The 15,608-nt window shown below is 55.2% G+C and overlaps 1 protein-coding gene across 1 annotated transcript in view; it reads right to left on the bottom strand.

The window, feature by feature from the left end:
- Positions 1–15,608, bottom strand: part of mv (lysosomal-trafficking regulator mauve) — an 80,975-nt gene that overhangs the window by 2,707 nt on the left and 62,660 nt on the right. The window contains 15 exon segments of the mRNA XM_089732146.1: positions 698–816; positions 984–1,332; positions 1,465–1,679; positions 1,954–2,094; positions 2,172–2,319; positions 2,877–3,138; positions 3,265–3,628; positions 6,640–6,783; positions 6,870–7,060; positions 7,193–7,428; positions 8,806–9,002; positions 9,103–9,273; positions 9,346–9,526; positions 10,131–10,310; positions 10,557–10,691. Coding sequence (XP_089588272.1) covers positions 698–816; positions 984–1,332; positions 1,465–1,679; positions 1,954–2,094; positions 2,172–2,319; positions 2,877–3,138; positions 3,265–3,628; positions 6,640–6,783; positions 6,870–7,060; positions 7,193–7,428; positions 8,806–9,002; positions 9,103–9,273; positions 9,346–9,526; positions 10,131–10,310; positions 10,557–10,691 — 3,033 coding nt within the window.

Below are 15,608 nucleotides of genomic sequence, written 5' to 3'. Positions count from 1 at the left end.
ATAAATAAAACAATTTGATGGGGATTATGTTGTTGTGATTTAAAAAGCTCTTATCCATTTTTCCCACCGATGTACAAGGTACAATATAGCTAACTCAGGTATAATAATAATCTATAGTCATACAATATTTGTTGTGAAACATAAGGAATTAAATTGAAAAAAATGAATGAATATGAATTAAAAAAAACATAATAAAAATAAATTACTCAAAATATTCTTACAAAAAAGTACAAAGTGCGACTCCGTAATACTCTGTTCGAAGCAGTAAAGTCTTAATATCGTAAGTTTAAAATGGCGTAAGTAAAATGCTATGCGTGTAAATTTTTGCTTTATTTTTAAGGAAATAAGGTTAAATTTGGAACAAAAGTTATTGTAAAAAACTATCTTTTTCTGTCATTCATGGCGTAAGGTCGTAAGTGAATGTTAAAACAATATAAACTTCACTTTATATCCGTGGGAAAAGGCATAGTTTAGGTTACAATTATTATACCTTTACATCGTTTTTCTCCACTTGATGGTATAGTCAGATTAGTTAGTCGATGCCATATTTGTGTTTGATTTTTGTTTGTGAGGCGTTATCTAGTGGTAATATATCGATGGGTAGCGCACAGCGACGACGCATCTGGGCTGAGTGAGTGTGTCCGGCCGTGCCCTGATTGTATCGCCGGCAGGCGTCGGTTTTGAGTTCAATACGTACCTGATCCAGTGGGTAGGACTGTAACAACGGTAAGTGGGGTTCGCGTCGACGCTTGATGCGCACGATGTTGTCTGAGTGACCCCACGATGCCAGCGCCAGGCCCAGGTTACCAGAGTCATCTGGAAATAACGACACCGCGGTTAGGTCCTTACCGAAACTGAAACTGACTACAGCGTGGGGTGACTCACTCACTAAGCTGCGCCATAAACATATTGTCATAGTCGGGAACGAGCGGTGGACAACAAAGCGAGGCTACATTTAGTTTGTACGAAACGAGTGAACTCACTGTGCAGAGCGAAGAGAGCCGTGGCGCGGGTGGCGACGGCGACGGAGCGCGCGTGCGGCAGCGCCAGCAGCGTGCAGGCGGCGGGCAGCAGGCGGCGGGCCAGCGGCGCGGGCGGCGCCAGCGCGGGCGAGCCGCAGTAGCGCCCCCAGCGCGCGCCCCGCACGCACGCGCTCACGGGCGGCGCGGCGCGGGGCGGCGCGGGGCCGGGCGGGGACAGCTCGCGCGCGGCGTGCGGGTGCGGCTGGCGCAGCAGGCGGCGCGGCACCTGTCCGTACGTGCGCACCATGGCGCAGGCCGCGCTGCGGTCTACCTCGTCCTCCAGCGCGTCGGGGTCGAAACCGTAGTAAGTCTGCGCGTCACATCATCAGTCGTCATTTGAAAAATCTCCAAAATAAAACTCATTCTGAATAGCGGTGACGCGCAGAACGATATGTTTGCAATGAACCAATGAACGAATAGAAGTGAGAAGTGCGATAGTTACGCAGGCCGGGAACACGTTGATGGCGTCGAGCGCGGCCGGGCCCGTCTGCTTGTGCCCGAACACCAGGTCGATCCAGTGCGGCAGGGTCTCGCTGACGTGCGCGGCCTCCAGCGCCTGGCGGTGCAGCAGCGTGAACAGCCGGGCGTCCGCCGCCCAGGGGGGCAGCTCCACGTCGTCGATTCCCTCCCCGCACTGACGTATGCCCAGATTCAGCCCTAGCACCATACACAGTTTGGATATCATTTTAAATAAAGTATATAAAAAAAATTTGGAAATCGATAACGCGTTTGTAAATTTCATGCGACAAGGTGACGCACGTCAAATGGATTTCTGAGAAACAACAGACTGACGGTGGCAGCCATCTCGCTCGGAGGCGAATAAAGGGCAGAGGGAGAAACAGTTTAACTTGAACCCTTCAAGTAAACGCGAGTGCATTTTGTCGTCGTTCTGAACCAAATGTTTAAATATTGAAAACATTAAAAACCTCACCTTCGTTATTGTAAAAAAGTTCCGGTAGATAAAATAGTTCAGGTATGAGTTCCTTGACGTCAGTGGGCGAATCCTTGGTGATGAGACGCCACGTGGTCGCCAGCGAGTGGAAGGTGCGGTCCGGCATGTCGAAGTTGTTGTCTGCGGACACAGCCGTGCGTCGAGTGAACAACCAGCACCACACTAGCGGTGGAGGCGGAGCGGCGGGGGCGGCTTACCTTGGTAGTTGAGGAACAGCTCGGTGAAGGGCGGCAGCCGCACCAGGTAGTGCAGCACGGCGCCCGAGTTGGAGTACAGGGACGCGTAGTGGTGCGGCAGCCGGGACAGCTGCGAGCTGCAGGCTTCGCGCCGGGCGGCCTTCAGGTCCTGAGCGGGAGTAGATGTTGGGGTTCAAGAGGAAGTTTGTAGAATTCCAAAGAGTAAGTATGTTGTTTGAGCACCTTTATTATGTTGGTTAAACACAGATTGTAACGTGTTTACGAGTGCGTGTTGCTAAATGCACTGCACCAAGAATGCAATAGAATAACCTGAGACCACATTGATGACGCACAGTGTGTCAACGTGTTGGTTAGGTATGTACAAACCATACAGTAGGGGTGGAGTTGTGTATTAGGTATATCTTTAACTTTTAAAGTCATCGGGGTGCGTTCCGAGGGTAAGACGCCGCCCCCGGCTCACTACTGTTCCGGAACTCACGCTTTTTAGTGCCCTCGAGGACGGGCTCTGGGATTTTCTGATCTGCGCCTGTAGTGTGCACACTGCGTGATGCACAGTATTATTTCATTGCATACAGAGAGACATTGTGCGGCCTAGCTGAGGTAAGAGAGCCGTTCCTCTGAGTCCGAGCTGCAGCAGTACGGTTTCCAAGAACATCACGGACGGGATTTTCGGTTGAGGAAAATATAATTTATTTTGTGACTTACATTATACGTGTTGATGTAGTGATGTTCCCTTTTCTTGTCCTGCACGGCCACCGGCCTGGAGAGGTCCCGGAAGGTGTTCGGGTCGTCGAGGTCTAGTATCTTGGAGGTGTAGTCGGCCAGCACGAAGGGCAGCACCGGGTACTGCATGAGGTCGTTGTAGGAGCGGCCGCCGAGACCGTTGAGGCGCATCAGGTACTCCCAGTTGGTGATGCTGCCGCTGCGCCACTGCGCCATCGCGTCCGCCAGCGTGTCCGCGTCCACCCTGCGCACGTCGCTCAACTACACTCTCCGGTCTGGCTTGTCGGGTGTGAGACTCGCACAATATTTGTGAAATGTTCAATGATCAAAGTAAAGGCTTAGATAAAGTCGGCAAGGAGAGGGGACGCACTTGCAGGGCAGCGCGGCGGAGGCGGCGAGCGCCTTGAGGAAGGCGAGTCGGTCGGCCTCGGCGTCGAAGGCCAGCAGGTGCGCGTGGCCGTCGTCCAGGAACAGCTCGAGCGCGCGCTCCTGCAGGCACCAGCGCCGCGTGTGCAGCGCGCGCACGCTGCCCAGCGGCCAGGCCTGCGCACCGCCGCCGTCCGCCACGAAGTGCACGTGCGTGGCGGACAGCAGCACCTCGCCCGGCGCCTCGTGCGCGGCCGACACGTGCAGGCCGCGGCACGTGTGCAGCACGCGCCCCGCGTCCAGCCCGCCCGCGCCCAGCACGCCCGGCCCCACCACGCTCTCCAGCGGACTCGGCGCGCGGGCTGTCTCTGTGAGAACCACATGCTCAATTATTCATTTACACGATTTTTTTTCTATTGTGGTAATTAAATATCCAAGGTTAGTTATATAAATAAAGTCGATAAATTTTACTATAGAAATAAATAATATTTAGGAATTTGGTACATACCAGAAGACAATACTTAGTCTGGCCATAAATACTGTTACAATTAAAAATAAACAAAATATTACATTTGAATTTGGAATCTGTCATTTTTATATGATTGCTCATTGAGTTCTCATTTTGGCGCCAATACCTAGTCAGGTCATAAGTATTGTCACACAGTAAAAACTTTTCTTTTAGAATGCTGGCCACAAAAAAGTTTATTGAATTCGAATTTCGAATTGTTCATGAAAATAAAAACGTATACTTTTAGAATTTTACTCAATTTTAAATATGGAGTGGACGCTTAAAGAAGACCGTGTTGCAGTTATTGCGTTGCATCGTTGCGGTTACGCGCCAATTCAAATTTTTAACATACTGAAAATTTTTAATATAACCAAAAGATTCGTTTATCCTACCATCAAACGATACAATGAAGACTCTAGTGTAGATGACAGGTCAGGAAGTGGTCGCCCTCGGTCTGTTAGGACTCCAGCAGTGATAAAAGCTGGGAAGGCGCGAATTCAAAGAAATCCCAAACGTAAGCAGAAACTGTTGGCCCTTCAGATGGGGTTAAGCAGAACCACGGTGAAAAGGGTGCTAAATGAAGACTTAGGGCTTCGGGCATATCGAAGAAAAACAGAACATCGTTTGAATGCTCGTCTAATGGACCTGAGACTGAAGAGATGCCGCGCTTTGTTGAAGCGGAACGCGGGAAAAAAATATCGGGAAATTCTTTTTTCGGATGAAAAAATTTTTACCGTAGAAGAGAGCTACAACAAACAAAATGATAAGGTGTACGCACACAGTAGTGAAGAAGCGAGCAACCGTATTCCGCGTGTCCAACGAGGTCATTTTCCATCCTCGCTCATGGTATGGTTGGGAGTTTCTTATTCGGGCTTAACTGAGGTACATTTTTGTGAGAAAGGTGTAAAAACGAATGCAGTTGTGTATCAAAATACAGTCCTGACGAACCTTGTGGAACCTGTTTCTCATACCATGTTCAATAACAGGCACTGGGTATTCCAACAAGATTCGGCGCCAGCTCATAGAGCGAAGAGCACACAAGACTGGCTGGCAGCGCGTGAAATCGACTTCATCCGGCACGAAGACTGGCCCTCCTCCAGTCCAGATTTGAATCCGTTAGATTACAAGATATGGCAACACTTGGAGGAAAAGGCGTGCTCAAAGCCTCATCCCAATTTAGAGTCACTCAAGACATCCTTGATTAAGGCAGCCGCCGATATTGACATGGACCTCGTTCGTGCTGCGATAGACGACTGGCCGCGCAGATTGAAGGCCTGTATTCAAAATCACGGAGGTCATTTTGAATAAACTTTAGTGTCATAAGAATCTATGTTTTGTTAAGTTCATTTTGGTATATGAATGGTTACATAATGAATAAACTTGTTTCAATTATTTTATATTAAATATGTGACAGAATTTATGACCTGACTAGGTACATTGTACAATATTTTGCGATATTAAAATGGAGTGGGATGATAAAGAGAACCGAATCGCTGTGATTGCATTACACAAAGTAGGTATGGAGCCAAATGCAATTTTTAAAACTCTCCATACGCTTGATATTAGTAAAATGTTTGTGTACCGGGCTATTAATAAGTGCAATGAGACCTCCTCTGTTTGTGACAGAAAAAGATCTGACCATCCACGTAGTGTACGAAAAATGTGGTCAAAGCAGTAAGGGAAAGAATTCGAAGAAATCCTGTCTGACAGAAAAAGATTTTATCTCGGGAGATGAAGATAGCACCTAGAACCATGTCGCGTATTTTAAAATATGACTTAGGACTTAAAGCCTATAAGAGACGTACTGGTCATTTCTTAACTGATAATTTAAAAGAGAATAGAGTGATAAAATCGAAACAACTACTGAAGCGGTACGCAAAGGGAGGTCATGGAATTTTTTTGTTTACGGATGAGAATTTTTTTACAATTGAGCAACATTTTAACAAACAAAATGACCGTATTTATGCTCCAAGCTCTAAGGAAGCTTCCCAATTGGTCGACAGAGTGCAACGTGGGCACTATCCGACTTCAGTGGTGATTTGGTGGGGTGTTAGCTATGAAGGAGTGACTGAGCCATACTTTTGTGAAAAAGGTATCAAAATATCGGCACAAGTGTATCAAAATACCATTCTTGAGAAGGTAGTGAAGCCCCTTAACAACACCATGTTCAATAATCAAGAATGGTCCTTCCAGCAAGACTCGGCGCCAGGTCATAAAGTTCGGTCTACGCAGTCTTGGTTGGAAACGAACGTTTCCGACTTCATCAGAGCTGAAGACTGGCCGTCGTCTAGTCCCGATCTTAATCCGCTGGATTATGATTTATGGTCAGTTTTAGAGAGTACGGCTTGTTCTAAACGCCATGATAATTTGGAGCCCCTAAAACAATCCGTACGATTGGCAGTGAAAAATTTTCCCATGGAAAGAGTGCGTGCTTCTATTGATAGCTGGCCTCAACGTTTAAAGGACTGTATTGCAGCCAATGAAGACCACTTCGAATAAGCTTTTTATACTTTAAATTGTTTTATATTTATGTATTAAACTAACACACTGTAAAAGTAATAAATGTTATTTGCAATAGATTTTTTTTTATTTTCTATTAGCAACCCGCCCTCGCTTCGCTTCGGAAACATTAAACCAAACATGAAACAAAAAAAACAAAAATATTTTTTTTTAAAAAGTAGCCTATGTTCATCAGGGACAATGTCGGCTTCTAATGGAAAAATAATTTTTCAAATCGGTCCAGTAGTTTCGGAGCCTATTCGAAACAAACAAACAAACAAACAAATCTTTCCTCTTTATAATATTAGTATAGAGTATAGATTGTAACAGTATTTATGGCCAGACTAAGTAACTATATATACTTTTGCTTACCGTTTTTGTACCTAAACTGTGGCTTTAAGAACTTAGGCGGGATGTTCAGGTGTGCCCTCCTGAGCCTGACCCTCACCCGACCCGGACCCTCCTTGTCGTCCAGCTGCCACGACGTCGGGTAGCTGCGAGGGTCGTGCCAGACACCTATTGAGCAGACCAAATTCATGATGCTAATTTATGTTATATATTTTACTAATTGTGAATGAATTAATTTAGTGTGGGGTGCGCACCGTGCTCGTGCGCGTGCTGGCGGCACAGCGCGCGCCAGGCCCGCGCGGCGGCGGCGCGCTGTGCGTCGGCGCGGCGCAGGTGCTCCATGAACAGTTTGCGCGCGTGGTTCTGTTGCTCCACGACGGCGCGCGTGGTGCTCATGGCGGCCTCCTGCACGGCACGCGCTGTCGCCTCCTTGCTGAACACGGCCCTGTTCCACAGTATAATGAGCGATGTCGACATTGTGTACTTGTGGTTGTTGCTGTACTTCACTTATGTACTTCACAAACTATTCAATTTTAGTGTTGTTCATACAAATAATTTCTACTTGTGCACCACTAACTTGGCTATGGCCGGTTTCGTTCTCTGTGCGGCTTTGGCCCACCGCTCCTCGTCTTGCTGCAGCAGGGCGTGCGCCTCGAGAGCCAAGCCGTCAGAGTGGAGGCGGTCCGGCAGGCCAGCCTGCATGCTGACGGCCCACTCCCGGGCCCAATCCGTGATGGCCAATTCTACTGCTGGTGGACTTGATTCCGCTTCCGCGTGGATGTGCTTTAGCATCAGCAGAATGTATATGGCTAGCTGGAGGATATTTGCTTGATTATAATAGGTTGGGGAAAAAGTATTTTCGCATTATAGTATGTATGAACTTGTAATAAAATCTCTTTGCCTATACTATTTGTATCTGGCTGGTTTTGGTATCATTAAGAGTTTAAATTTTAAAAAGATAATTCCAAATTCAAATTAGGAAAATTTCGTGATTTTTATTTATTTTTCGTACTGTCAAGATGAGTGAATCTAATGAAAAATTCGATACATTTTAAAATTTTACTACAAAAAAGGTAAAAATGCAACACAAGCCGCGAAAACAATTTTCGATGTTTATGGACCTAGTGCAGTGTCTGTGAGAGTAGCACAAATTTGGTTTAAGCGTTTTCAATCCGGAAATTTTGGGTTTAAACATGCACGTCGCTCTGGTCGCCCTATTACGGATAAAATCGATGCCATTTTTGAAAAAGTGGGGCAAGATCGGCATATCACTAGTTACGACGTAACTGAAGAACTGGGAATTGACCACAAAATAGTTATGGCGCATTTGAAAAAAACTGGGTACACAAAAAAGCTCACTGAAAGGAACCTAATGAACCGTGTACTCATTTGTGATTCTTTATTACGACGTAATGAAACAGAACCATTTTTGAAGAAGCTGATAACTGGTGATCAAAAGTGGATCACGTACAACAAGAACGTGCGAAAAAGGTCGTGGTCAAAGGCCGGTCAGACTTCACAGACTGTGACGAAGCCCGGTTTAACTCGCAACAAGGTGATGCTGTGTGTGTGGGGGGTTTGGAAAGGCATTACTCATTATGAACTGTTACCACCAGGCAGGACCATCGATTCTGAACTCTACTGCGAACAACTGATGAGATTAAAGCCAGAAGTTGAGAGAAAGCGGCTGGAATTAATGAACAGAAGGGGTGTGGTTTTTCATCACGATAACGCTAGACCTCACACATCTTTAGCCACTCAGCCGACTCTACGCAACTAAACAGTGACCATGTCTTTTTAGAGCTAAGTGTTCGTTCAGACCATTGTCTAAGTCCCGAACCAGGATCTAACCAATATGATGACCCATATGACTGATGATGGAACTCGTATCCCATAATTACGTGAATTTTTATCGTATCCGTAATGATGAAAAATATACAAATGTAGTTGAAACAAAACACTAATCAATAATCAAATGACAGCTTGAAAATATAAGTCCATGTGAATGTCCATGTTATATAGTACCGGCAGCACACATACATCACGTTTCAGCGGCATGTTCATAAGTAAGACCTATTATTTTATAATATTGTTTTCAGTGATTCTCCTGACCAAAGCTGGTATGTTCGATATTACAATGCTACTAATTAGATGAACTTAGACGTTCCGCTCGAGTGTTCGGCGGCTCACCTTCCTCATGGCGTGCGGGTCCGGCGGCGTGACGAGCGGCAGCGGCGTGCAGTACAGCTGGCGGAGCAGGGCCGGCTGCAGCGCCCGCGCCGGCGCCAGCGGGGCCGCCGCCCAGCACACCAGCTCGTGCAGCGCCGCCCCCCACTCGCCCCCCGCGCCGCCCGCCCAGCGACGCGTGCGCCCGCTCTCGCTCACCGCTGATGTACAATATCAACAGAAGGTATATGAATATGATCATTTAGAAAAATCTTTGAAAAGAATGAAAAACGCTGAGTACGACACTGTCGCTACACTGACCCAGCAGTAACGTAGCCAACAACCTCTCGAACAGCACCAGCTCCTGCGGCGCGGCTTCCCGCGGCGTCTGCTGCAGCAGGAAGTTGACGGCGCGGAGCACGGTGGCCTGGTGACGCGCTGCCAGCTCCGTGCGGGACGTGCTGTCGCCCAGGGACACCGCCGACGTCAGCACTGAAGCATGAACCGTCACCGGTAACCTCCGCCCATAGACTGCTAACAGCACCGCGGCTGGAGCGCGCCTACCGTTAGCGAAGTAGTTGGCGTGCTTGTGGTGGTGCGGCTGGTGCAGCAGGTGCTGCAGGCGGTCCAGCTGGGCACCGTACAGCGACACCTGCGCGTCCCGCAGCGCCCGCCGCCGCCCTGCGCCCTCCGCCGCGCCATCGCCCTCGGCGAATCTCAGCAGGTGGTGCATATCTATGATCGGCTGCAACAGAGGGCGGTGCCTGATGCGATCCGGCGACACTCGCACGTGCACAGCGGTCCAGTCAACACTTGCTTTTTTATGGCATGTATCGAGACCCTCAAGCCAAGTCTTATATTTTCTCTCATACTCTGTATTGTATGAAAAATGATTGACACGAGATGAAATTACGTTGCTTAGTTTGAAACTTCTCAGTGGGGACGAATTAAATGAAATTAGATCGCAGCGAGACTGATGTGACGTGACGCGGCGCGGGGCGGTGCTGTCACGTATACCGCTGCGACTGTGTGTGACGTCACCGACACTGTGTATACACGGAAAGTGTTGACACTTGTTGCTTTGCGTCAACCGCACGTCACTCACGTACGTTATAACAATTTATTTACTAAGTATGTTACTATGGACATTGACGCTTTGGCGCTTCGTAAAAATTCACAAAAAAAACCCGCCCGCCGCCCCGTGCGCGTGGGCCCGCTGTGGCACAGAGAGAACCTATCCGCACTGTTGCGGGAACTTGTACAAGAGGAATTATAATAAATACATAAATAATAAAGCAACTGCAGAATCCCAAGTTTGCGGTGAGGCGTGCGAGCTGCCCTGGGGGTACCTGCGCGCTGAGGTGTACGTTGTCCAGGACCTTGACGGCGATCCTGTTGAGTATCTCGTGCAGGTCGCCCAGCAACAGCTCCCGACCCTCGAACTCGGGCTCGCTCATCATCCCCACGTCTCTGATGCTGCGCACCACCACCTCCACTACGGCCACTTCGCTTATTAGTTTAATAGATGCCTGCGACAGAAAAAGGTCAGTTTCAGCTTTATTGATGCGGGACGTGGTGGCGGTCCCGCACTAGTTGCTTCCCACTGCACTGACTACTCAAGTGATTTACTATCCATAGTTATTATTTAAAACTTTTCTATACTAAATTTTGACATGAAAATGGATTTCCATTGCATTTGAGTAAACAATAATACACAAAGCAAACACAGCAAAATATTAAAATAATTAAAAGAAGAAAGGAAGGCTCGGTGCTACCTTATCGACGATCCTCCTGATGATGAGCGTGATGTTATGCGCCAGGGGCACGTCGCGGAGGCAGCGCGGGAGGAGCGCCAGCAGCGGCGGGCTGCGGTACATGGACTCCTCCGTCACGTCCAGCCAGATGTCTTCCTGCAAGACAACAGGTGACTTGGCTTCAGGACAGGACGGTTTGCTTTACTTCATTTTAAATTCGTAATAAATTTTAGACTCTCTATTGCAACCTTAATCCGACTACGCACTTGGTGAGCAGGGCCGCGCACGAGGCCGCCAGCTCCCACGGCCCCCCGTGCGGCGCCCCTCGTGCGGCGGGAGAGCTCTGACTTACATCTAGTTGGTCCTCCAGCGGCACGTCGCACTTGGTGAGCAGGGCCGCGCACGAGGCCGCCAGCTCCCACGGCCCCCCGTGCGGCGCCCCTCGTGCGGCGGGAGAGCTCTGACTTACATCTAGTTGGTCCTCCAGCGGCACGTCGCACTTGGTGAGCAGGGCCGCGCACGAGGCCGCCAGCTCCCACGGCCCCCCGTGCGGCGCCCCTCGTGCGGCGGGAGAGCTCTGACTTACATCTAGTTGGTCCTCCAGCGGCACGTCGCACTTGGTGAGCAGGGCCGCGCACGAGGCCGCCAGCTCCCACGGCCCCCCGTGCGGCGCCCCTCGTGCGGCGGGAGAGCTCTGACTTACATCTAGTTGGTCCTCCAGCGGCACGTCGCACTTGGTGAGCAGGGCCGCGCACGAGGCCGCCAGCTCCCACGGCCCCCCGTGCGGCGCCCCTCGTGCGGCGGGAGAGCTCTGACTTACATCTAGTTGGTCCTCCAGCGGCACGTCGCACTTGGTGAGCAGGGCCGCGCACGAGGCCGCCAGCTCCCACGGCCCCCCGTGCGGCGCCCCTCGTGCGGCGGGAGAGCTCTGACTTACATCTAGTTGGTCCTCCAGCGGCACGTCGCACTTGGTGAGCAGGGCCGCGCACGAGGCCGCCAGCTCCCACGGCCCCCCGTGCGGCGCCCCTCGTGCGGCGGGAGAGCTCTGACTTACATCTAGTTGGTCCTCCAGCGGCACGTCGCACTTGGTGAGCAGGGCCGCGCACGAGGCCGCCAGCTCCCACGGCCCCCCGTGCGGCGCCCCTCGTGCGGCGGGAGAGCTCTGACTTACATCTAGTTGGTCCTCCAGCGGCACGTCGCACTTGGTGAGCAGGGCCGCGCACGAGGCCGCCAGCTCCCACGGCCCCCCGTGCGGCGCCCCTCGTGCGGCGGGAGAGCTCTGACTTACATCTAGTTGGTCCTCCAGCGGCACGTCGCACTTGGTGAGCAGGGCCGCGCACGAGGCCGCCAGCTCCCACGGCCCCCCGTGCGGCGCCCCTCGTGCGGCGGGAGAGCTCTGACTTACATCTAGTTGGTCCTCCAGCGGCACGTCGCACTTGGTGAGCAGGGCCGCGCACGAGGCCGCCAGCTCCCACGGCCCCCCGTGCGGCGCCCCTCGTGCGGCGGGAGAGCTCTGACTTACATCTAGTTGGTCCTCCAGCGGCACGTCGCACTTGGTGAGCAGGGCCGCGCACGAGGCCGCCAGCTCCCACGGCCCCCCGTGCGGCGCCCCTCGTGCGGCGGGAGAGCTCTGACTTACATCTAGTTGGTCCTCCAGCGGCACGTCGCACTTGGTGAGCAGGGCCGCGCACGAGGCCGCCAGCTCCCACGGCCCCCCGTGCGGCGCCCCTCGTGCGGCGGGAGAGCTCTGACTTACATCTAGTTGGTCCTCCAGCGGCACGTCGCACTTGGTGAGCAGGGCCGCGCACGAGGCCGCCAGCTCCCACGGCCCCCCGTGCGGCGCCCCTCGTGCGGCGGGAGAGCTCTGACTTACATCTAGTTGGTCCTCCAGCGGCACGTCGCACTTGGTGAGCAGGGCCGCGCACGAGGCCGCCAGCTCCCACGGCCCCCGTGCGGCGCCCCTCGTGCGGCGGGAGAGCTCTGACTTACATCTAGTTGGTCCTCCAGCGGCACGTCGCACTTGGTGAGCAGGGCCGCGCACGAGGCCGCCAGCTCCCACGGCCCCCCGTGCGGCGCCCCTCGTGCGGCGGGAGAGCTCTGACTTACATCTAGTTGGTCCTCCAGCGGCACGTCGCACTTGGTGAGCAGGGCCGCGCACGAGGCCGCCAGCTCCCACGGCCCCCCGTGCGGCGCCGTGCGTGCGGCGGGAGAGCTCTGACTTACATCTAGTTGGTCCTCCAGCGGCACGTCGCACTTGGTGAGCAGGGCCGCGCACGAGGCCGCCAGCTCCCACGGCCCCCCGTGCGGCGCCGTGCGTGCGGCGGGAGAGCTCTGACTTACATCTAGTTGGTCCTCCAGCGGCACGTCGCACTTGGTGAGCAGGGCCGCGCACGAGGCCGCCAGCTCCCACGGCCCCCGTGCGGCGCCCTCGTGCGGCGGGAGAGCTCTGACTTACATCTAGTTGGTCCTCCAGCGGCACGTCGCACTTGGTGAGCAGGGCCGCGCACGAGGCCGCCAGCTCCCACGGCCCCCCGTGCGGCGCCGTGCGTGCGGCGGGAGAGCTCTGACTTACATCTAGTTGGTCCTCCAGCGGCACGTCGCACTTGGTGAGCAGGGCCGCGCACGAGGCCGCCAGCTCCCACGGCCCCCGTGCGGCGCCGTCGTGCGGCGGGAGAGCTCTGACTTACATCTAGTTGGTCCTCCAGCGGCACGTCGCACTTGGTGAGCAGGGCCGCGCACGAGGCCGCCAGCTCCCACGGCCCCCCGTGCGGCGCCCCTCGTGCGGCGGGAGAGCTCTGACTTACATCTAGTTGGTCCTCCAGCGGCACGTCGCACTTGGTGAGCAGGGCCGCGCACGAGGCCGCCAGCTCCCACGGCCCCCCGTGCGGCGCCGTGCGTGCGGCGGGAGAGCTCTGACTTACATCTAGTTGGTCCTCCAGCGGCACGTCGCACTTGGTGAGCAGGGCCGCGCACGAGGCCGCCAGCTCCCACGGCCCCCCGTGCGGCGCCCCTCGTGCGGCGGGAGAGCTCTGACTTACATCTAGTTGGTCCTCCAGCGGCACGTCGCACTTGGTGAGCAGGGCCGCGCACGAGGCCGCCAGCTCCCACGGCCCCCCGTGCGGCGCCCCTCGTGCGGCGGGAGAGCTCTGACTTACATCTAGTTGGTCCTCCAGCGGCACGTCGCACTTGGTGAGCAGGGCCGCGCACGAGGCCGCCAGCTCCCACGGCCCCCCGTGCGGCGCCGTGCGTGCGGCGGGAGAGCTCTGACTTACATCTAGTTGGTCCTCCAGCGGCACGTCGCACTTGGTGAGCAGGGCCGCGCACGAGGCCGCCAGCTCCCACGGCCCCCCGTGCGGCGCCCCTCGTGCGGCGGGAGAGCTCTGACTTACATCTAGTTGGTCCTCCAGCGGCACGTCGCACTTGGTGAGCAGGGCCGCGCACGAGGCCGCCAGCTCCCACGGCCCCCCGTGCGGCGCCGTGCGTGCGGCGGGAGAGCTCTGACTTACATCTAGTTGGTCCTCCAGCGGCACGTCGCACTTGGTGAGCAGGGCCGCGCACGAGGCCGCCAGCTCCCACGGCCCCCCGTGCGGCGCCGTGCGTGCGGCGGGAGAGCTCTGACTTACATCTAGTTGGTCCTCCAGCGGCACGTCGCACTTGGTGAGCAGGGCCGCGCACGAGGCCGCCAGCTCCCACGGCCCCCCGTGCGGCGCCCCTCGTGCGGCGGGAGAGCTCTGACTTACATCTAGTTGGTCCTCCAGCGGCACGTCGCACTTGGTGAGCAGGGCCGCGCACGAGGCCGCCAGCTCCCACGGCCCCCCGTGCGGCGCCGTGCGTGCGGCGGGAGAGCTCTGACTTACATCTAGTTGGTCCTCCAGCGGCACGTCGCACTTGGTGAGCAGGGCCGCGCACGAGGCCGCCAGCTCCCACGGCCCCCCGTGCGGCGCCGTGCGTGCGGCGGGAGAGCTCTGACTTACATCTAGTTGGTCCTCCAGCGGCACGTCGCACTTGGTGAGCAGGGCCGCGCACGAGGCCGCCAGCTCCCACGGCCCCCCGTGCGGCGCCCCTCGTGCGGCGGGAGAGCTCTGACTTACATCTAGTTGGTCCTCCAGCGGCACGTCGCACTTGGTGAGCAGGGCCGCGCACGAGGCCGCCAGCTCCCACGGCCCCCCGTGCGGCGCCGTGCGTGCGGCGGGAGAGCTCTGACTTACATCTAGTTGGTCCTCCAGCGGCACGTCGCACTTGGTGAGCAGGGCCGCGCACGAGGCCGCCAGCTCCCACGGCCCCCCGTGCGGCGCCCCTCGTGCGGCGGGAGAGCTCTGACTTACATCTAGTTGGTCCTCCAGCGGCACGTCGCACTTGGTGAGCAGGGCCGCGCACGAGGCCGCCAGCTCCCACGGCCCCCCGTGCGGCGCCCTCGTGCGGCGGGAGAGCTCTGACTTACATCTAGTTGGTCCTCCAGCGGCACGTCGCACTTGGTGAGCAGGGCCGCGCACGAGGCCGCCAGCTCCCACGGCCCCCCGTGCGGCGCCCCTCGTGCGGCGGGAGAGCTCTGACTTACATCTAGTTGGTCCTCCAGCGGCACGTCGCACTTGGTGAGCAGGGCCGCGCACGAGGCCGCCAGCTCCCACGGCCCCCCGTGCGGCGCCCCTCGTGCGGCGGGAGAGCTCTGACTTACATCTAGTTGGTCCTCCAGCGGCACGTCGCACTTGGTGAGCAGGGCCGCGCACGAGGCCGCCAGCTCCCACGGCCCCCCGTGCGGCGCCGTGCGTGCGGCGGGAGAGCTCTGACTTACATCTAGTTGGTCCTCCAGCGGCACGTCGCACTTGGTGAGCAGGGCCGCGCACGAGGCCGCCAGCTCCCACGGCCCCCCGTGCGGCGCCCTCGTGCGGCGGGAGAGCTCTGACTTACATCTAGTTGGTCCTCCAGCGGCACGTCGCACTTGGTGAGCAGGGCCGCGCACGAGGCCGCCAGCTCCCACGGCCCCCCGTGCGGCGCCCCTCGTGCGGCGGGAGAGCTCTGACTTACATCTAGTTGGTCCTCCAGCGGCACGTCGCACTTGGTGAGCAGGGCCGC

Source organism: Bombyx mandarina, chromosome 12 (genome assembly GCF_030267445.1).
Source record: "Bombyx mandarina strain Sakado chromosome 12, ASM3026744v2".
Lineage (NCBI taxonomy): Eukaryota > Metazoa > Arthropoda > Insecta > Lepidoptera > Bombycidae > Bombyx > Bombyx mandarina.
The sequence above is the reverse complement of the archived record's forward strand: the minus strand, read 5'-3'. Positions and strand labels throughout refer to the sequence as shown.